Source organism: Elephantulus edwardii, unplaced genomic scaffold (assembly GCF_000299155.1).
Source record: "Elephantulus edwardii isolate Elephantulus edwardi_28Jun2011 unplaced genomic scaffold, EleEdw1.0 scaffold00008, whole genome shotgun sequence".
NCBI lineage: Eukaryota > Metazoa > Chordata > Mammalia > Macroscelidea > Macroscelididae > Elephantulus > Elephantulus edwardii.
Window position 1 is genome coordinate 36,138,597 of NW_006399758.1, and position 23,720 is coordinate 36,162,316.

At 39.2% G+C, this 23,720-nt stretch overlaps 2 protein-coding genes across 2 annotated transcripts in view; both read right to left on the bottom strand.

Moving 5' to 3' along the window:
• Nucleotides 1–23,421, bottom strand: part of MMP16 (matrix metallopeptidase 16 (membrane-inserted)) — a 380,069-nt gene extending 356,648 nt beyond the window's left edge. Inside the window, exon 1 of the mRNA XM_006880517.1 lies at nt 23,006–23,421. Within this exon, the coding sequence (XP_006880579.1) occupies nt 23,006–23,137 (132 nt within the window). The 5' untranslated portion in view covers nt 23,138–23,421. The remainder of the gene's footprint in view (nt 1–23,005) is intronic.
• On the bottom strand, nt 13,355–13,708 carry LOC102868701 (DNA-directed RNA polymerase II subunit RPB11-like). The gene has a single exon (XM_006880516.1). The coding sequence runs from the start codon at nt 13,706–13,708 to the stop codon at nt 13,355–13,357; it is 354 nt and encodes a 117-aa protein (XP_006880578.1).
• Nucleotides 23,422–23,720: the final 299 nt, after the last annotated feature.

Consider the following 23,720-nt stretch of genomic DNA (forward strand, 5'->3'; position numbering starts at 1 on the left):
TCTGTATCTGCCAGTTCCTTTCTATATAATGTATATTCCTTCCATCTTCTTTTAATACTTCCTGGATCATTTAATATTCTGCCCAAAGCATCCTTGATTACATCAACTCTAGGTTTGAACTTGTTCTTCAGGTCCTTGAGCTTAGGAAATGCTGAATGAGTTTGGCCCTTTTGATTTTCTGACTCTAGCTCCTCCCACATTTCCTTGTAGTATTTTGCTTTGTCATTCTGAGCAGCCTTTTGGAATCTTCTGTTCAGCTCTTCAGTATCTTGAATTCTTCCTTGTGCTTTTGCTTCTCTACGCTCCAGTGCAATCTTCAGAGTTTCTTCTGACATCCATTTTGGTCTTTTCTTCCTCTTCTGTCTTTGTAATGACCGTTTGAACTCTTCCTGGATGATACCTTTGACAATGCAATTCACCTTTTAATTTTCTGGCTACTGGAGCCAAGAGTGTTGAATATAGAGCCAAGCAAACTGAAGTTGTCAATAAAATCAATCTCTTCGCCATCTATCATTATGTTGCCAATCGGCCCAGTGGTAGGCATCTTTGTTTTCCTGATGTTGAGCTTCAATCCCTATTGAAGGTTGCAGTCTTTGAACTTTTACATGAAGCACTTCAGGTCCTCCTCAGTTTCAACAAGCAGGGTTGTATCATCTGAATAATGCAGACTGTGGATGAGTTTTCCTACAATCCTGATGCCACATTCCTCCTTATAGATACCAGCCTCCCAGATGATCTGTTCTGCATATAGATTGAAAAAGTATAGAAATAGGACATATCCCTGGCATAGACTCAACTGGATTTTGAACCATGCCGTGTTTCCTTCTGACAACCTGCCTTCTGGTTCAAAAACAGGTTTCACATAAACACAATCAAGTGTTCTGGGATTCCCATTCTTCTCAGAGTCATCCACCATTTGTTGTGATCCCCACAGTCAAATGTCTTTGCATAGTCAATGAAACACAGATAGACATCCCTCTGGTACTCTCTGCTTTCAGACAAGATCCATCTATACTTAGCTATAATATCCCTAGTACTATGGCCTCTTCTAAATCTAGCCTGCATTTCTGACAGTTCTCTGTTGATGTGCTATTCAAGATGTTTATGGATAAGAAGACTCAAAATTGTGAAAAGGACAATCCTAACAAAAGCAATCTACATGTTTAATGCAATCCAATACAGATACCAAATTCATTTTTCAAGGAGATCAAAAGAGAAATTTTCAAGTATATATGGAGAGAAAAAAGACCCCAAAGAACTTCTGAAAAACAAAAATGAAGTAGGAGGTACAACACTCTCTGACCTCAAAACCTATTACACAGGGGCAATAACCAAAACAGCATGATATTGGTCCAACAACAGGCACAAAGACAAGGAAATAAAACCTACTGAATGGGAAAATGATAACCTCTTCAGCAAACGGTGCTGACAAAACTGGACAGCTACCTGCAGAAAACTGGCACAGGACCCACATCTCACACCATGCACAAAAATTAACTCAAGGTGGATCAGAGACCTGGGAGTAAAGCCCCAAACCATAAAGTTCATCAGAGACAAACTGGGATCATGCTTAGGTGGCCTAATCTATGGTTTAAAGAGGCTACCAAATACAGCCATAATGCAGTCTGGAGAGGATAAAATTGATGAATGGAACCTTTTAAGATTAAATCCCTGTGTGCATCAGATTTTTTTTTCCCCCAACAGAGTGAAACAAAAACCTACTGATGGGGAAAAAACATTGGACAATACCATTTCAGACAGGGTCTCATATCAAAAGATTACAGATGCTTATAGGGATGAAGCTGAGGAAGACCTGAAGTGCTTGATGCAGAAGGTCAAGAACTGCAGCCTTCAATATGCACTGAAGCTCAACATCAGGAAAACAAAGACTTTCACCATTGAGCCAATTGACAGCATCATCATAGAGGGTGAAGAGATTGAGATTGTTAACAGCTTCAGTTTATTTGGCTCCACAATTAACACTCTTGCTACCAGCAACCAGGAAATTAAAAGAAGAATTGCATTGTGAAAGTTGTCTATCAGGGACATTTCCAGAGAACTGAAGAGCAATGATGTCAGTCTGGAGACTATGGTGTGCCTGATCCAGGCTATGGTCTTCGCAATTACGTACCATGCATCAGAAAGGTGGACAATGACTTAGGAAGACAGAAGGAGAATTGAAGCCTTTGAGCTGTGATGCTGGAGAAGAGTATTGAATATATATCATGGACTGCTAGGAGAACAAACAGGTTCACCCTAGAGAGGGTAAGACCAGGCTGCTCTTTGGAGGCCAGGATTCTGACGCTCCATCTGACATACTTCGGGCATGCTGAATGGAGAGACCAGTCCTTGGAGAGGCACATTATCCTTGGGAAGGTAGAGGGACAGTGCAAGAAAGGAAGACCTTCGATGAGATGGATTAACTCAGTGACTGGAGTAATGGGGTACAGTTTGTCAGAGACAATAAGGTAGGCTCAGGATAAAGCAGAGTTCAGAGCTGCTGTACATAGATTGCTATGAGTCACAGGTGACTTTATAGTTCATAACAACAACACAGGACATCCACAAGGAAAATACTGATAATAATACAATTACAAAACAGGAAAAAGGCATGGAAAGAATTTCCACAGAGGAAGATATTCAGGTGACCAATAGAAAAAATGAAAAAAAGTTTAATATCATTGGCAATGGAGAGATACAAATCAAAACCACAATGAGATACCATTTCACTCCAGTAACAGTGGCAAAGTTTAACAGGGCAGCAAGTAATAAATATTGGAAAGAATGTGGCAGAATTCTTATACTTTGTTGGTGGGATTGTAAAATGATACAACCACTTTGGAAAGCACTTTGGTGTTTCCTCAGGAAGCTGACCATAGAAATTTCATGACTCAGCTATTCCACTATTTGGAATACATCCCAAGAAAATGGGAACTGAGATACAAAGGGGGATTTGTACACCAATGTTCATGGCAGCATTATTCACCTTTTCAAGAACATAGAAATAGCCCAAATCTCTAACCACAATCAAATGGATTGAGAAAATATGGGACATTCACATGATGAATACTATACAGCACTCAGGAGCAAGGATTTTGTGAATCACTATCTAACGTTGTAGGGACTGGAGAGCATTATGTTAAGTGAGGTCAGTCCCAACAGGATAAATATTGTATAAGACCATTACTGTACAAACAGATAACTTGTAAAACGTGTATTAGGATCTGAGGGGGGTGCAGATCTAGGGAGCAGAGGGGGGCGAATGGGCAGGGCAGGGAGGATGCAGGTGATCATAGGGTCACACAATTTAATGGGTGGAGGAAAATGTGGGTTAAGGAAATGGGAAAGATTAGGTGTGGAAAAGAATGTATATGAACTTTGCAAGTAAACCAGTATAAAATAAAATTTTACATTAAAAAAAGAGGAGAGACAAGAGAGGCTCAAAATAAAATAAGAATGCACTAACACAAACTAGGCAGACAGTGGCATCCACTTCCTAAACAACATGCCCCTGGAGACTCTATGAACTTTGATAAATGATGATAGTTATATAAAGGCTTCAGGACTTTTGTTCATAGGGTCTCTATGAGTCGTGCTCAACTTGATGGCAATCAACAACTACACACACACACACACGCATGTATCTGTATCTTCACACATATAAAATAATCTTGGCAATTAGGAAGAACACGTGAGGAGCAGGAAGGAATCTGGGGGGTCTCCCTCAGTTTTCACATGAACAATTACCTTTTAGGTGGGTAGAGGTATAGTTCTGATGGAAGAGACAATCCCTGGTGGAGAGGGCAGATCAAAATATTTGGTGCTTGACACGGCATATGCCCATGAGGACAGATGAAGAACATACGGGCTATAGCTTATAAGAAGGGTGTAAACTAGATGTGTTGACTCACAGTCTTCATTTTAAATCACTGGAATCCAAAGTATTTCCCAAAGAAAAATGATAGACTCAGATAAAATCAGCCAATTGCCATGTCTGAATCGGTCTAATTTTTAATCACCACACATTTAACTCTTAGAGATAAGTGTAATAAAATGGACTGTAACCTGATCCTTTTCATCACAATTAAAGCTACAGCACCTGTGTGTTTATGAGCAACTATTATGTGTTAGGTTGGTGACTTAGACAAAGGGCCCTGATGGAGCAGCATTTAAGTGTTTAACTGAATGCCTGGCAGTTTAAACGAGCAGAAAAGCTTGACTGTTACTGTAGAAGAGAGTCTACGTTGTCTATGGGCAGGTCTACTTTGTCATAAGGGTCAGTATGAGTCCTTAACAACAATTAAATACTAAGAATTGGATTACATAAATGAAACATTCTTTTTAGCAGCTGTATTGACATACACCTAATATACAACTACTGCATATGCAGAATTTGCATTTCCTTTTTGTTTTTACATACACTGTGTAATAATCACCCTAATCAAGAAAGTTAGCATGCCCATCACTCTCATAAGCCTCTTCTTACTCCTTAATAACCCTTCTGTCCTACACCCTTTTTTGACACCCCCCCCCCCCCGTGCAAATACTCATCTACTTTGTTTCTTTTGACCATGTCCTAAAATGTTAACTAAACAAAATCACAGTGTGTGCTTTTTTGTCTAGTTAATTACATGCAGCAACATGATTTTATTTCAAGATTGTCTCATGTTGTACTGCATATTACTATCAGATTCCTTTCTATCGCTAAGTAGTATCCCATGATATATGATGGTATCAAAGTCTGGATGTTTGAGTGGTTTCCAGTTTTTAGGCATCCCTTTAACATTTTGTGCAATGCTGGTCTGCTGATGGACTCAGTTTCCGTATAACTGAGAATTTACTTTCTTAGTTTTGAAAGACATTTCCACTAAATAAAGAATTCTATGCTGGCAGCTTTTGCTTTTTTTTTTTTCAGCATTTTAAGATGTTTCTCCACTGTCTTCTCAATTGCAATATTTTTGACAAATATGTCATCCTTTATTTGTTTCTCTGTGTGTAAATGATTTTAACCTATACTCGCTTTTCCAATTTTCTCTTTACCTCTCATTTTGAGACATTTTCTTATCATGTGCCTTAGTATAGATTTCTTCATACTTGTGTTTGAGACTCATTAAGCTTCTTCGATCTGTAAACTATTTTCACCACTGAGCCAAGTGACAGCATCGTGGTAGATGGTGAAGAGATTGAGATTGTAAACAACATTAATTTACTTGGCTCCACAATCAACACTGTTGGGACCAACAGCCAGGAAATTAAGATATTGTGTTGGGAAAGTCTGCTGTCACAGACCTCTGCTGAGTACTGAAGAGCAAATCTGAAAAGCAACGGTGTCTCTCTGGAGACTAAGGTGTGCCTGATACAGGCCATGGTTTTTGCAATCACTTGTTATGCATCAGAGAGTTGGACAATGACTAGGCAGGATAGAAGGAGAATTGATGCCTTTGAGCTGTGGTGCTGGAGAAGAGTATTGAATGTACCATGGACTGCTAGGAAAACAAGCAAATTCATCCTAGAGGGGGTTAAACCAGGCTGCTTCTTAGAGGCCGGGATTCTGAAGCTTCATTTGACATATTTTGGACATGTTGAAAGGAAGGACCAGTCCTTAGAGAGGAATGGCATGCTTGGGACGGTGGGCAGCACAGGAGAGGAAGACCCTCAATAAGATGGATTGATTCAGTCAGTGGGATAATGGGGGTAAGTGTGTTGGAGACAATGAAATTGGCACAGGATAGAACAAGGTTTAGGGCTGGTGTGTATAGGGGTGCTATGAGTTGCTGGCAACCTGACGGCACATAATAACAACAACAAGGAAAATATATTTTCTGCTTCCCCTATTCCTTCAATATCTCAGATTATACATATATTGGTCCACACAGAGATGATCCAGTCTCACTGATATTCTATATAGAGTCCACAGGAATTTTCAGTGCTAATCCAAAGACTTTGCCTTTCTGGCATTTGAAATCTACTGTCGGATTCTGAGGAGTAAGATGGACAATCCCCTTCCGTGTAATTTACAGTCTGAGAAATCAAATGGGTATAAATTCCGATTCACTGTCAATGTTCAGGTTTGTTCTGAAATTCTGGGTTTTACTGTGAATAGTTTCTATTCCATGACTTTTAAATTAATGTTAAATCTTCGGCAACATCTAATTTGAAATTAAAGTTTCTTTTTAATCTCATATATTACCGTTTTCATTTCCAGAATATCAGTTTAGGGGCTTTTATTACATGGTGGCTGAGAGGTAAGGAATTCTGCTTCCAATGCAAAGACACACAGTTCAAATTCACCACAGCTCTGCAGGAGAAATATGGGCAGTCTCCTCCTGTTCAATATACTGCCTCTGAAAATGTGTTGTCAGCTTTGAGTCAGTTCAACTTCATGGTACATAATAGCAAATATTCTCTAGCATAAATGATACAGTTCTTACAACTGTTTAAATACTTTTGCTAATTATAACATCTGTGTCACTTCTTAATCAGTTTAAACAGAATCTTTTATATGGGTTACTTTCACCTGCTTCTTTGAAAGCTGGGCATTTTTTAAATTATATATTATTATGGATTCCACCACATTGGGTGTTGGCTATTCTCACATTCCTAATACTATTTGTAGGTTTTTCTGGAAAGCAGTTAAAATCACCTAGAAACAGTTTGACCCCTTCAGGTCTTACTTTCAAAATGTGTTAACTGCGTGGAGTTTAGACAAAGGTTAATTACTTCCTACTCTTGAAAGATCTTTCTGAGAATTCTATCCAGTGTCATATGAATTATGAGGTTTTCCATAATGAAGCAGGCGCAATTCCAAGTGCTACATGAGTTTTGTGCACAGTTCCCTTATCCTTTAAATTGATTCCTTCCACAGACTCCAGCAATTTCTCCAGAGTAATGCACAGCTCAGTCCTCAGCTGAGTATGTGAGGAAAATCTTTTACAGAGCTCCAGTGCATTCTGTCTGGACACCTCTCCACATTCCACTATTCTGACCTGGCCACCTGGGGCTTCCCAGATTGCCAGCTCCAACTCCTCAACTCAACCTGGGTTACCCTCCTCCCTCTATACCATAGAAATTCTCAAGGCATCAAGTTGAGACAATAATAGGACTCATCTCATCTATTCCCCATCTTTCTAGGATCCCCCCTATTTATTTCTTGATCCATATATTTTATCCATTTTGTTGATACTGCTATTTCAGAAATCAGCAGCTTTGATAAATGGGCAGCTCATTACTTCCTGACTCAACATCATTTCATCCGTTAATCTATTATCAGCCGTTGAGTGGGATCTTATCACTACTGTTTTATATATGATGATACTGGGACATACAGTCAATATGTATGTAAATATGTCATTATAATATTATATGTAGTAATTATACTTTGATCATGTTGCATAGAAGGACTAGTCCTTGGAGAGGGACATCATGCTTGCATGGGTAGAGGGACTGCGCAAGAGAGGAAGACCCTCAATGAGATGGACTGATTCAGTGACTGGGTTAATGAGGGTAGGTGTGTCAGAGACAATAAGGTTGGCACAGGACAGAGCAGGGTTCAGAGATGTTGAACATAGGGTTACTATGAATTGCAAGTGACTCAATGGCACATAACAACAATAAATATATATTACATGTAACCAGAGTTCACAGAGCTTGTAAATGTCCATTTAAGATTTTTAAGCATGTGACTTCCACAGCCATTGTGATTTATCGGTTCCTACTCTACAGTGAGAAAATAGTGTAATGAATGTTTCATTCTTAGGCATTAGGAAAATCAGCTGAATTCAATCTCATACACTGGCGTAGAAACAATCCTCTCCAAAAAGTTAATTAATGAATCAAATGAGTGCTGAAAGCTACAGACAATAACACTCTTAAGGCTGAAGATGTTTTACATCCTTGGTCAACCATCAAATTAGAATTCCCATGCCCTTCATAATGAAGCTAACAGCTAGATATTAGGCCTGTTATCAAGCGATTAGGAGAAGCAACTCACTCAGTTCTGATGAACCTGCTTCGGCATTTGAGTGATTCATACAAACAAGCAAAATATAAAAATAATAATAACATAACAAAAAATAAACAATAAAATGAAATTTTAAAAATAAACCTGTTTTCTCATAGCTTCCACCTATTGATACTGTTTATTCTAGCACTCATAAAACATGGCCATCAATATTGTTGGTGGATGTTGTTGAATCACTTCTGACTCATAGAAACCTCATGTACAATAGCAGGAAACACTGTCTGGTCTTGCACCATCCTAATAGGTACTGTTCTTAAACCCACAGTTGCAGCCATTGTGTTGACACATCTTGCCAAGTCTTCAACTTTTTACATTCACCTCGACCAACCAAGACATCTTTCTCCAAGAGCAGACCCCTCCTCATAATATGGCCAAAGTGCATGAGAGGAAGAAAAGCTATCTTCCCTTCCAAGGAGCATTCTGGCTCAGTCAAGAGCCATAAACATATACTTGCTTTCTCCTCTAGCAAGGAAATGTATCATAGGCCTTTTAACAAATGTTTTCCATTATATTTTCTTTAATCTTAGACTATTATATAATTTTTATACAAACAGCATATATAATGATAAAATGCAACATGTTAAATGGTTGAGGAATGAGATATTATGATCAAATTAATATTACGTATAATTTTAAATGATATCATACATAAGTTATAGATTTTCCAATGATTAAAAATATGATAGCATATTCAAATGAAAATATTTTTGAGCATCACATCATCAGTCTTGAAGCAACAAACTAGTCAGTCCTTGAGTTCTCTGCTTATGATCAGCTCAGTTTTTTCATTACGCAAATAATTTACCTCTGTTTCATTCACAACATGAAGGATGTCAGAAGCATTGATGAAACAAATTGTCCTTACCGGGAACCTGGAAGTTAATTCTTGTGTTTACTTGTTCCCAGGCCAACCCTCTTCGAATGTGAACTGCTACTATACTTCAACATTTTATAATCCAGTGACTGTAGCAAGTTCTTTAAACTTCTCTATGCCTTCAATATCTCATTTGTAAAACAGAAATTGTAATGCCAACTGGTAAGAATATAATGAGAAGCAAATTGGCTAATACATAGAGAGCATTTAGACTATTTGGCACATACCAAATTCCTAACAACCGTTAATTGGAATTATTTATATAATTATCATTAAAATAAGTGTTCAAATATTTCCACATATTTGGATTTTATTGGTAATTAAGACTCATATTTAATTAGAATACAATGCCAGTGCATAGTTGTTTCTAAACTTTGAATCATCAGGAGGAATCACAGAATTGAGATTCCAATCTAGACTTACAAAAGGGACTGCTTGGCACTGTCTCAAGACTATTAAAAACGTATGCTGTAGAACAGCAATACATATCATATTCCCATTTGAGAAATGGTCAAAATTAGGTAAAGGCTGAAGAAATAACTTGCTTGAGTCATGACACAGAAAATAATTTCAGTCTACAGAGTGTAGCAAACCCATGAACAGAATTGTTGGGATGTTAAAAAACTCAAATCTTCAAAAAGGTTTCATCTCTAAAATAAATGTGCACTAACTTTATAAAGATGTTGGGGTTTTTGTTTGTTTGTTTTCATTTCTTCAAATCCTGTGTTACACATTTGTCTCTGGATGTTGCTTGAAATCTATTCTGATTCCCAGTAAAAGGAGAAGGATATGAATGTGATTTCCCCCCCACAAAAAAAAAATTGTTCTAAGTTTCAAGCTGCAGATCCAGCTATGTAACTAAAACAGAGTCACCAGGGGTTAGACTCAACTCAAAAGTAACTGGTGGGAAACTGGAAGGATCTCTCCGGTCTGAAAAACAACCATATATAAACTAGTATAATAAAAAAATGGGGGCGGGAGGGGGGAGGGAGTGGTGTGATTCAAGCCTCCAGCTAGAAGAATCAAGTAGGATAGTAGGAAGGTAGAGGCTAGCAGTTATTTAAAGTAAAAAGAGAATACCTGGGCATTAGGACCCACTATACCTGCTGAGAAATTGTTAACATTGTGTCTAAATTCAACTGTGGAAAAGTTCTTATGGAAAAAAAAATACCTCCACTGACAGGAAGCCAAGTCTGACTGTCCATCAGCCAGATGGGTGGCACCTGCGTGCACTTAAGTGACATCACATCAGGTGTCTGCAATTTTGGGCCATGAAACAGAGTTCATAAAATGATCCCACTTTCCTTGAAAAAGGGAAGTCTATCCCCACCCCACTCCAACCCGGGCTTAAAACATAGCCAAAGCAAATACTGTAAAATTCCATTTGACTGAGTTATGTCAGTAATCAGCCCTTCTGGGTTTATTTGGTCATCTGAATACATCAAGTCTAATGACTATCTCCTCTAAGAATATCTGTTTGTGCACCATGACTTACTGCATTTACTCACATCTCACTTTACTATCAAATAAAGAAACGGTCAAAGTGAAAATCTTTAAAAAAAAAAGTGAATGATGCTTTTTAATATATTATAGATTCTTAATTAAATTTTGGCCTGCCTAATGCATTAGTGAGCTTTTACTTTGTTATTATTATTCAATCCCTTCTATACAACTGAAAATATTTCTAAGATTCCTACAGAACAAAACACTTTCATACTTTTTTTGAATAATTTCTTACATAATTTTCAAAAAGAAGACTAAGTTAAAGAAGAACCCTGTTGTTGTTAAGTGCAGTTGAGTCACAGGCAACTCATAGCAACCCTATGAACGAAAGACCTGAACACTTGTATAAGTTTCATCCTTTCTCCAAATTCACAGGGTTTCCAGAGGCAAGCTATTTCAGAAGTGGATGCCACTCCTGCTTCCAAGCGTGTTTGAATCAGGGAGCTTCACCAAATACTGTCCACCATGGGTAACCATTATCACATTAGACATATAAGTATCACAGTGTTTAGCATCAGAACAACCATCAGTTACTTCCGTACAGCAAATGGGCAGACCAGTGCTCTACCACTTAGAAGAATGTTTGACCAAAATCAATTAAAACCAGGCCTGAGGGGCCTAGACTGAAATCAACCACCTGTGGCTTGGCAGCATCACTTTCTGTCCACTAGGCCAACTGAGCTCTCTCTATGTTGTTGCTGTTGTTGTTAAGTGCTGTCAGGTCATAGGTGACTCATAGCTTCATATGTTTCAAAATCTACTTTCCTCCCTACAAAATTCTATGTAAATATGAAAAAAATAAGGATAAGGAAAAGAACACTCTTTTTAAAAAGGATATCCTAGTAAACTGAATTTATCCCATCTCTAAAATCATTTTGCCAAAAAAAAAAAAAATCATTTTGCTGCTCATATGAGTGAAAATAGGAATACCAAGAGTCTAAAAGTCACCTCCATGCTTAGTTTCTGACCATGTCTAAACTTAACACAGAAGATACGCAGAGAAGCACCTTCCACATAACATCCATTATTACACTGTCATCTCAGAACTTCTTTCCCCAGAGAAGTGCTCTAACTCCTTAGTTCATCAAATATGTGATCCCTGGTATCAAGTAGCTCTCAAAAACCCCAATTCACAAGTAAAACTGTCAACTCTGTGCTCAGTGGTCTCTTGAACTTTTTATTATATTGGTTATGATTCATTTGAAGACGCCTGATTGCTCCAAGTGTCCTTGATTTTAAACAAAGTTCTTCCAAGTCACTCAAGTCCTTAAAAAGCTCAATAGCTCCCTCTAGCCTCTTTTTATACACTACAGTGGAAGGTCACATTTACTCAAAGGTGAGTGGGCTAAGCTGGCGCCTCTTCCTCTCTCCTCCGTGGCTCTTCAAACTACTCCACTGATGGAATGGAGGATGTACAATTTCTAACTGTTACTGTGCGACACCAAGAAAAGAACAGCAATTCAGAGCGCTGAATTACAAGAAGCAGCAAGCAAACAATGGCTTCATGACTCCCCTCAAAATCTATGAATAACTTTACTCGCGGGTGGGGGGACAGAAGGAGTAGAACTGAGTGACACCTATTATTATTTGGTATTTTCCCCTTTTAGCACAGATTTGATGCTTTTGCTGTGCACATAAGCCACGGACTTTATGAAACATATGCAATCTGAATTTCACATTCGAATCAAGTATGTGCTGAACAAAAAATAGCTTTTAAATAGCCATTAGTCAAAATTCTTTTTCAAAATGAACAAATGAGAGATACAAAACAAACACATTCATATGTGTGTGGATTTTTTTAGATTTCCCAGTAATAAACTCCAAGAGATCTTTTCTAACTTGCCTTTTTCTTCCCATAATGGAAGTACCAACTGAAGATGATACATATTTTTCCAAATAAAATTAAAACATATTTTTAAAATTCATTTTAAAAATTTTGTTCCTTTGGCCCAAAACTGATTTTTAAAATCACATATAATCTGCTGCCAGTGTTTTCATTGCTCAACAGAAGGCTAGGATTTTTTCCAAAACGGAATACCCTGTGTCAGTACAGATGATACGTTTGATTTAAATTGTACATTATCTATTTCAGATTCTTCAAAAATTAGGTCTCTGTGTAGGATAGAACCCCCTACAACTCAGTTAGCAATCAACAGTTCAACCATCTGTACCACCCAGGGATTCTCTCTATGATGCATATACTCCCCACTTTCCACAATGTATATAGATGCCCTCCTTCTTTTGTTCATATAAACTATTATTGTTATGTGTTGGCACACAGCGATCCTATTAACAATGGCTCTGAACCTAGCCCCGTCCTGAGCCATCCCCTCCATCCACCACACCTAACTTCACTGCCACAGTCACTGTGTCAATCCATTTCATCCACAGTTTTCCTCGTCTGCACTGATTCTCAACCCTTCCAAGCATGTTGTCCTTCTCCAAGGACTGGTTCCACCTGGCATCATGCTTAAAGTGTGTGAGATGGAGCTTCCAAGTCCTTTGATCCATATAGAAAATCGGTTTCACCCTCTTCAGAACAGACCTGTTTGTTCTCTGGGCAGTTTATGGTATGTTCAATACTCTTCTCCAGCACCATGACTCAAAGACATTTCTTCTGGTGTCCTAGTCATTGTCCAACTCTCAGATGCTTAGCAAGCAACTGATAAGATGATGGACTGGATCGGGTGTTCCTACGGCTCTAGACTGATACTGTTGCTCTTTAGCACTCTTGAGAGTCCTCTGAAAGTAGATTTTCCTTAAAGTAACTCATCTTTTGATTTTTTTTTCTCTGTCACACTTTATTTGGAAGATAACATATATGTACAAGAGATGGAAGTGTCAGGTGAGGGGCTCGTGGGGTATCTTACAAGGAGGGCCACAGCCCACCGAAGTCTCTCCTGGTTCCCAGAGAGAGGTGTCCAGCAGAGGGGAGGAGCTTGGTTCCTTCCAGTCCTCTACTCGATTCCTTCTTGTTTGTCTTTGATGGCCACCGGGAAGCGCTCCTCCAGCAGGGACAGCTCGCTGATGAGGTCTGTGATGGCATTGGTGAAGGCCTCCTGGGGGCTATAGTCAGGTGTGGTCTGCACTTGGATGATAATCTTGTGCTCCAAGGGGTGGGGCACTTTGTAGCCAGCAAACAGCACCTGTGGATCCTTCAGCAGCTTCGATTTAATGATGTTTCCCAGTGTGTGGTCTTCTTTGTTGATGGTGAACAAACAGGCATTAGGTACCTTGGTGTCCTTGTTAATGGTGATCTTCTTCTCGCCTTCAAAGAGCAAGAACAACTCTAAGGCGGGAAGAGCATTCATCCTAACAGCTCGCAAACACTCTACTACACGACCTCTTCATCTTTTGATTTTTTGACTGCTGTTTCTAATAATGACTATTGTGGATCCAAGCAAGATGAAATCATTAACCTCAAACTTTTCTCCATGTATCATATTGCCTACTGATCTGGTGGTGAGGATCTTTGTTCTCTTGATGTTGAGATGCAGTGCACATTGAAGGCTTCAGTCTTTGCATTATAAAAATTCAAATTTAGGAAAGTCACAGTGACAATTTGATCCAATTCTCAATGTGCAGATAAAGGCTTTAAAGAAATACTTGTACCCAAATCCAAATCATGTTAGAATAATTTGCACCAAAGCCCGTATCCTTTGATAAGAGCAACTAAGTCAGGCTGGAGACTAAGGTGCACCTGATCCTGGCCATAGTCTTCACAACTGCGTGCTATGCATCAGAGAATTGGACAGTGACTAGGCATGTTAGAAAGAGAATTAATGCCTTTGAGCTGTGGTGCTGGAGAAGAGTATTGAATATACCATGGCCTGCTAGGAGAACAAGTTTGTCCTGGAGAGGGTGAGACCAGGCTGCTTCTTGGAGGCCAGAATTCTGAAGCTCCATCTGACATACCTTGGGCATGTTGCAAGGAGGAACTAGACCTTGGAAAGGGTTGTCATGTTTGGGAGAGTGGAGGGACAGTGCAAGAGAGGAAGACCCTTGATGAGATGGATTAAGTGATTGGGGTAATGGGAGTAGGAGTGTGGGAGACAGTGAGGTTGGCACAGGTTTGCACAGGAAAGAGCAGGGTTGAGGGATCTTGTATACATAGGGTCACTATGAGTTGAAGCGACTCAACAGCACATAACAACAATAACATGCTATATTACTACTATCATTGTGACATCTACAAAGTTTGGTTTTTAAAAATATCTCTGTCATGGTAGAAAATACTCTCTTTTTCTACCCATTCTTTAAGATCTTCAATAAACTGAGGTAGGGAGGCGATTTCTATATTCTGGATTTGGGATACAATACAGAACTAGCTGCAGTTTTATACTGAACTCTACAACAGAAAGGAAGTGCTAGGGCCTGGAGCCAATTACAATAAACAAGCCCACCAAATCATAAAGATCTATTTATTTCCCATGGTCTTATAAAAGATGAACAGATTTCAGCCAACTCAGCCTTGTGAAAAGAAAGTGTGAACTGAACTTGACATTCCATGATAGCAACAGATGACAAGACAAAATGTGAAAATCACATTCCTGAACTAAACTGTCTAAGAAAACCCCAAAGGAAGAAAATGTACTGATGGTAGTTTGGTTGATTTTCAGTAGATTACACTTGCAGAAAATGAAAAAGGTATGAAAATAAAATCTTCCTAGACCAGCTGGCATGTGCTAACCTGATAGACGTTTACATAATTGGGTGCTACTGTGACACTTATTTCTGCATCAACATTTATTTTCTACTGATAATGACATCTAAAAATTATAGAGTACTTAACTATGTGAAGGCAAGATGCACACTTCTCTTTCTTTTTAACCCAATAGACTCACTGCCAGACAAGTTGGTTGTGACTCAGAGTAACTATTCCATCAGGTTTTCAGACTTGAAGATCTTGACAGGAAGAAAGTGCCATATTTCTGAGCTGAGGCAGCTGGGGAAGTCAAACAGAGACACAGCTTCTTGGGTAGCAGCACATACACTATTGACTACACCACCAAAGCTCCCCACTCTCCATATAGCGATGTCAACACTTCTCTAGACATAAATACAGATACTCATTTGAACCTCAAAACAATCCTATGAATGTGCAACAATGTTCACAGCAGCATTATTCACCATCACAAGAGCATGCAAACAGCCCCAATGTCCAACCACAATCGAATGGATTGAGAAATTATGGTACATTCACATGATGGAATGCTACACAGCATGCAAGAGCAATGATTTTGAAAATCACTACCTAAATTGAGAGAGACTGGAGAGCATTATGCTAAGTGTACTAACACGGTCCCATAAGGACAAATACTGTAGCAGACCATTATTGGAAATATAAAGTCGGGGGGAGAATGAGCACAGGGGTGAGAATCTGGGAAGATAATCATTTGATGGGGGCGGAGGGTAAAGGAAATGGGAAAGATCCAGTGTCAAAAACAATGCATAAAAACTTCATAAGTAAACCAGAATAACATAAAAATTTTATTTAAAAAATAAACATAAAACCAACAATCCTATTAGGAGGTATTTTCATTTTACAGAAATTCAAGTTCAGACTCTTTCATTGTCACTAAGTTGGACCCAATTCACAGTTAATCCTTAAGTGGGCCTTTAGAGCCTGGAAATCCCATGGGAAGAAACTGACCATCTGTCTTCTACAGAGAAGCTAGTAGGTTTGAATCACCTGCCTTTGAGTTGGCAGTGCCACTTCTTCCCCAACTAGGCCTTCACGGTGGGTGAGGAGACCTGAGTTAATGAAAAGGATGTAACGTAACATGTTGAAAGTGTTCATTCAATTAGCAGGTAAAAAGATATTTCAAAAGAAAGAAAGGAGGCCTGGTTGCACAAGTGGGTAATCATCTTTATTTTGATCTTCCTTTTTGGGTTGGGTTTTTTTTTCTTTCTTTTTTTTTTTTTTTTTGGTAATGCGCCATTTAGGGAGTTCTAGTGGCCTAGTGGCAAGAAGCTGTACTGCAATCCCAAAGGCACATGGTTCAAGGCCATCAGCCACTCTGAGAGAATAGGATGGGCAATCTCCTACCATGCGATTAACTGTCTCTGAAAACCCATGTAAGGGTCAGCTAAGAGTCAGAACCCACTCATCACTGACCCTCTGGTGCCTTGTAGGCAACACATTGCATGCAAAGAGATTGCTCATCTTTCTCCCTCAGAACCTTGGCGGCATTCAAACACCAGAGGCAACGCTGTTGAGTTAAGTTAGCGGTGCAAATCTCTACGACTAAGCCATCAAACTGAAAACTCATTGCCATGAAGTCAGAACTGACCAATAGCTGACCCTCCCGTGGATTTTCAGAGGCTGTAAATCACACAGGATGATCTTTCTCACATGGAGCTGCTGGAAGATTCAAGCTGCCACTTTGGGTTAGCAGTACAATTCCTTACACGCTAACCCACCACAGTTCCCTAAATTAAAACTGGAAAAGTTTGAGTAACTTATTACTACTCAATTTACAAACAAAAGAAATTAAATTATATTCACAGATACTGAAACTAAGTTGTGAGGCTAACCAGGAGACAGGAGGTTCAAACCCACCACCTGCTCAGTGGCATAAGAATGGGCAATCTCTTCCTGTGTGATTAACTGCCTCAGAAAACCCTCTTGAGGGTCAACTATGGGTCAGTTTCAAATTGACGATACATAACAACAGCAGTGATATAAAGTAGTATGAAAATCACTTTCTAAATTTGATATCCAATTGCTGAAAGATCAAAAAGTTCTTAAAGAGACAAACACAGAAAACATTCTTTCTTGATTTGACAAAGCAATATAGTGGTTTGGTTCCCAAATAATTCCAACTGGTCAAATATTCTGAAGAGATACATTCAGAATGGTTGGGGCAAATCAGGCAGTGACATAAATATGCATACAATATCTGAATAATCCAATACCAGAAAAAGAATTAGCCCACTGATGAAGTGCATTTTGTATTTGTTATGTTAAAATAGTGGCACATTATGAAAAATGTAATCAATATCCTTCAACTGTAAACATAAAAGTGATTGTGTTGGTGATATTATGACCATAGCTGAAAAACAGAGAGAAAGAAATTAAAAAGAGAAAGTTGTAATGAAATAACACATTCAAGGAAAAAAGAATAAATGAAATAATAAAGTTAATAATAGAAATAAATTTAAAGTCAGCCTTAATGTTACAGCTTGGAAAAGCATGAATTAGACAAACTTGAAATTTTAACTCTGTCAATTTTTACCTGACTTCACCACCACCACCCAGATATGAAAGCAAGTATTGAATCAAGTATCCATACTTAATAGGAGAGAAAAGAATGGGGGGGGGAAATGTATAAAGAGGAATGTATTTAGAGAGTTATTCTCTGTGGCTTTCATATGAAAGTAATAAGAAATGTGTAAGGTTATCCTGACTTGCGTAGGGCAAAAAATGACCAGGCAACTTAGCACAGAAGATATAGTCAAAGTGGAGCCAAAAGAAGTTGATGAACCTTCCTGTCATAACTGTTGATCCTCTGAATATTTGTAATGTCCAATATAGTTGAGATGACTTTAAAAAAAAAGGGTTTTCAGCAGAGGAAACCTTTCATGAGTCAGTCTCACAAATGCTGTTGTTTATATCATAATATAAACTGATATGATAGAAAATTATGGGATGCAGTCTGGGAGTACCTGACGTGATCATGGAAGCATCATTCTTCTACTGGCAAATGAAATGATGCATATTATTTCAGAAGGTGGAGAACAAGATATGTGAAAAAGTGTTCCCTACGTATATATGATATTTTCAAATCTGCAAATTTGAGTATTTTACTAGTGAATAGTATTAAGTTGGATTACAGCCAAGTTTAAATGCATTATTACAGCTTTCAAAAGAAAATTTTCATCTTTTAGGTATATCTAGATTATTGTGCAAAGAAGTGAATAAAGTCTAAATTAATTATTGAAACACTACAAGTCAAGTCTAAAAATACATAGCTATGCTAACAATATCTGTCAAAGATACCACTTTGAAGCCTAGAATATCTTTTTATTTTTTTTTAAATTACAAGCAATAACCTAAAATTTTGCTTTATCAAAATTTTGTAACAAAAAACACTTAATTTCATATATATATGTATATATGTTTGTGTGTGTATATTCTCACCACTGGACCAATTGGCAGCATCAGGATGGATGGTGAAGAGATTGAGATTGTACACAGCTTTAGTTTGCTTGGCTCCATAGTCAACAGTCTTGGCACCAGCAGCCAGGAAATTAAAAGGCACATTGCCATGGGAAAGTCTGCTGTTAGGGACCTCTCCAAAGTGCTGAAGAGCAATGGTGTCTCTCTGGAGACTAAGGTGCGTCTGATACAGGCCATGGTTTTTGCAATCACTTGTTATGCATCAGAGAGTTAGACAATGACCAAGGAGGATAGAAGGAGAATTGATGCCTTTGAGCTGTGGTGCTGGAGAAGAGTATTGAGAATACCATGGACTGCTAGGAAAACAAACAGATTTGTCCTGGAAAGGGTTAAACCAGGTGGCTCCTTGGAGGCAAGGATTCTGAGGCTCCATCTAACTTACTTTGGACATGTTGTGAGGAGAGACTGGTCCTTAGAGAGGGACATCATGCTTGGGAGGGTGGAGGGACAGCACAGGAGAGGAAGGCCCTCTAGGAGGTGGATTGATTCAGTGACTGGGATAATTGGGATGGGAGTGTCAGAGACAGTGCGATTGGCACAGGACAGAGCTGAGTTTAGGGCTGTTGTACATAGGGTCGCTATGAGTCGCAGGCGACTCGACGGCACATAACAACAACAACAACACATATATATATAATCTCCAGAGTAGTAAACAGTATTGCTTCACCATTAAATAGACTCAAAATAACTATAAATGTGCTCTATTTTTTAAAAACAAATAATACTGTGTTCAAGATATTTCATATTTAGCAAATTGCCACAGTATATGAACATTTTTATTATAATTAATATCTTCACCTCAAATGTCATGAGGAAAATGCTTGTAGTCTACATTATACCCCCCAAAAAAAGAAAAGGAGATGCTAGAATCATGGAAATGTATTTTATAACCTGAAAACTAATCTAAGGACAAAATGTTGTTTTTTTTTAAAGATAAAGATTAAATAGTAACTCTTAGTTAGCAATTGAGCCATTCTGACCAATGAACATGTCTGATTCAGACTATTATCCAATCACAGCAGGGTATGACTTTCAGTTAGTATCAGCAACTTAAGTCCTTTTCACAGGATAATTACTATACACTAAAGACTAATTTCTAAAAAAGAATATTCCGGTGATACACAAAAATCTCCACCTGAATGAACATTCACTGAAAACTTAACATTACTCTTTTTTCCTAAAATGTAATGAGAATGTCTTGAATCACATCCATAGTACTATTTCTAGTAGCATCTGACCCATTCTTAGCTGTCACAGACAGCTGTCAGGGAAACAAAATTCCTTTTGCTTCTTCATAAAAACACAAATGTATTCTTTCTTTGTAACCCGACTTTGGTAACTGAGAATCTGAAATGTTTACCTCCTTAAAACCAACCAGCCAGGAAAGAGTTAATACAACTACTATCCTAGTTCTCCAGGAAGGGAAAAAAAAAAACCCAAAACCAAAACCACCAAACCCTCAAAACAACCAACTAGTACTGTGCTTAAATCTTAATCATAGGGATGAAAAGTATGGGGTACTTTTGACCATTAAGCTCAGTAAGGAATAAAACATTATAATCTTAGCTGTCAGCATAAAAAGCATCTCTCAGAAGCTTCTTTCCTAAAATAACTTGATGTGATCACCTGAAAAAAAATTATGATTATATGAGCTTCATGCATGATTAATATCATTACTGTTTATTTTAAGACCATCCTTGAGAATCAATCAAATAAAGTATGTTCAATATTTGTTGTACAATCAAGAATGAGAAACACAATAAAGTGCTTCTCCTGGAAAAGTAATGGGACTGCTCTTACCATTAGTGTTTTCTATTTTAAGGGAGAAAAGCCTAATACAAATGAATCAGACAAAATATCTTATCATCCTATTTTCTTTACAATATTGTGATTTAGCTAGTAGCTATTCTTTAAGGTTTACAGAAGGGAGGAGTGGGAGGAGCTAATAATTATACATATAAGAAGCATTTCAACCTACCTAAGAAAATGCTCAAGGGCTTAAAGGAACTATTTGGGAATAAGATAAATATGAATCATAATCTACTTTTAAATTTTACATTATTATAAAATGACATTTGTATCAAATAAGTTTGTATGCGCTAAGGTATCATGTGATTCCTCTTACATAATTTAGTAATTGCATTAATCAACACATATATTTCAATGTAATACCATCTTTTCATACTTAATACAAAAAGACACTGTGAGAATTCAGAATTCAATCAATGGGTTCTGGGGTTTTTTAAATTGTAACTTTTTGTCTAATATTATTTAATTGAACTGGCAAGGATTCTGAAGCTCTGTCTGACATACTTTGGGCATGTTGCCAGGAGGAACAAGTCTCTGGAGAGGGGCATCATGCTTGGGAGGGTGCTGGTAAAGCGTAGGAGAGGAAGACTCTGGATAAGATGGATTGACTCTGACTGGGGTAATGGAGGTAGGTGTGTCTGAGACAGTAAGGTTGGCTCAGGTTAGAGTAAGGTAGAGAACTGTTGTACATAAGGTCGCTATGAGTTGCAAGTGATTTGACAGCACATAACAACAACAATAACAACTTCGATTTAACAACCATATACAGCCTAACTTCAGTTTCAGCCTCAAGAAGGAACACTAATAATCATCAAAACACTGCTATTACTCCAATGATCTCTGAAAACCAGTGTTTGTTAGGTAGTTACCAGTCCAGACTAGCCCTCATCCTTCTCCAAAAGAGCAAGATACAACATTAACATTTACTTAGTCCCTCTCAGTGCCCCACATCAGCACCATGACCACCTCCATGTAGTAACAGGACCTTCTGTTTATGTTATAAACAAGTTTCCCATTCTTACTCCTCCAGGCAATGAACTGCATGATTTCTTCATTTCAACATCAAATTATCTCTTGATTTAAACATTTCGTTACAAAACTCCATTTGTGGCATTTAATTCCAAAGGTTCAAATTTGCAATCAAGAAAACTTGGAACTTTCTGCCCTTCCCCTCTCTCAGCATCAAAGATAAAGCTTTCTCTTTTTTTTAAGAGCTAAATGGATTTTAGCTGTTCAAATTGGGTTTTGCGTAATTTATTCACACTTAACATCTATCAACTGCTTGAACTCTTTTAATAATGTCTGTTACATCATCAGATACTTTCTCCACCATCACTTGTAACACAAAGTTCTAAGAATAGTTTATATAAAGAGAGTTACACTGAAAATGCTTTCACACATGGCATTTATTACACACATTTTGTATATATTTCCGTTACATGGAGTATGCTCAAATGCTGTGCAACAGGTCCTGTCACTGTGTAAACACACACTCCCAACAATAAGACAACAAGCTTTGGGAGATCAACCTTACAAAAGAAACACATACACACTCATACGCGCACGCAAACACACACACACACACACACACACACACACACACATTATTCTTTAGAGGCTTAATCAAAAGTCTTTTGAGATGGCAGAAGATTTAAGATCTAATCAAAAGGAGTATTGACTAAAACCTTCTTACTCGTTAGATTTCACCATGTGCATGATACACCAGTGTTAAGACCAGGTGCACACCCGCGTCCATTGATTTATTGCACATTACTGGCTTTAGTGCTGAGCTGATGACAGGGAAAGTACTTTGGCAAAGGTCTGACAACTCCTTATCCTTAAGTTCCCTTTTGCTTTGTGCTGTCTGTTCCCCAAGCTATCAAAACAAGTGACAGTTTAAAATCTCTCCTTTTTGCCATGGAGGTGTGAAATACAATTAAAAACACACCCCTGAGGTACTCTACATTGGGCCACGTTTCTTTTCAATTGCCAGGGGAAGGAGAGGGAAAGACACTTAAAGAGATAGATTCCATGTCCTCGGTGTAGCTAGATCTAGTTACAGTGTATTAAGTTATGTCTCAATGAGAAAAAGACTCAGTCTAGTCAAGTGTTTTATCGCCAAGTAATGTTATTAAACATATCAAGTATTCCCACGCTCTCCTCTAGATTCTTAGATTTTTAACCTCCTTTGTTAGGCACCAAACACGGGGAGAGAGATTTCAGGAACAATACCAAGGAAGCACATGATGCCACGCAATTAATTCCATCTCTCTGGAGCTGTATACTCATCATAAACCCAAGCTGCCTTTATTAAGCTACACGTTTGCTCAATGTAGGACTTCCCTTCCCCGGGTGAAAAGATGGATCAGCTACAATTGAGCCTTTGAGCGCGCAGCACCGTGCTTTGTGCCTCCAGGGATAACGGATTCTCCGTCTCAAGCGCATCCATCACCTTAGACACCAGGAAACTCGGCAAAGGTCTGGCCGAATGAAGGGAAACAATGTGTTGAGATCTCAGCTGCTTTGAGCTCCAGGGCTCGAAGGAGTGGACGAAATGTTTCCGCGAGCAAACCAGGCGGAGGGGGGGGGGGGGAGAAGAAAGCCTTCGAACTCTTACCTCCACATTGAAATACTGCTCCGATCCGCAGACTGTAGCACATAAAATCCAAAGCAAGGTTTGCAAGAAAAACACCCCCGAATGATGCACGAAATCCAACCGTCTTCCAGTGTTGAATGTGAGTAAGATCATAGTGAACTGTGCTTCAATGGATGGACGAGCTCCCCTTCGCTTTCTCCCTCTTTCCCTCACCCTCCCTCCCTCGTTTCCTTTCAAAAAAAAGTCCTCTGGGTGGGTTAAGGAGCTAGCTGGCAGGTTCACCCACTGCCCGGCGAGGTGTGGGGACAGGGGGCCCCAGTCTCGGCAGCCCCCGGGAAGCAGCGGCGGAGGCAGGGTCAGCGGCTCGCGTTCACCATCCTCAGGGGCCCGTCACCCGGAACGTGGCGCCCAAGTTCACCGGCGGTTCAGCCTCAAAGCGCCGAGTCGCAGCCGCCGCAGCAGCCGCCGCCGCCGCCGCCGCCTCCAGCCCGTGCGTCCTCCGCCGCCTCCTCCTCTCCCGCCGCCGCCTCCACCGCCGCCGCCCCCTGCTTCTGCGGGAAGGGCCTCCGCCGCTCTCGCACTCTCGCCTCTGCTGCTCCTTCCCTCCTCGCCTCGCTCCCCTCCAGAATGTTCATCCGTAATCTACATAACTCCTCCTTCCCGGGGTCTGCCCAGCTCCCCGGCTCTTGGCGCGCGCGCGCGCAGACACACACCGACACACAAACACACACTCGCG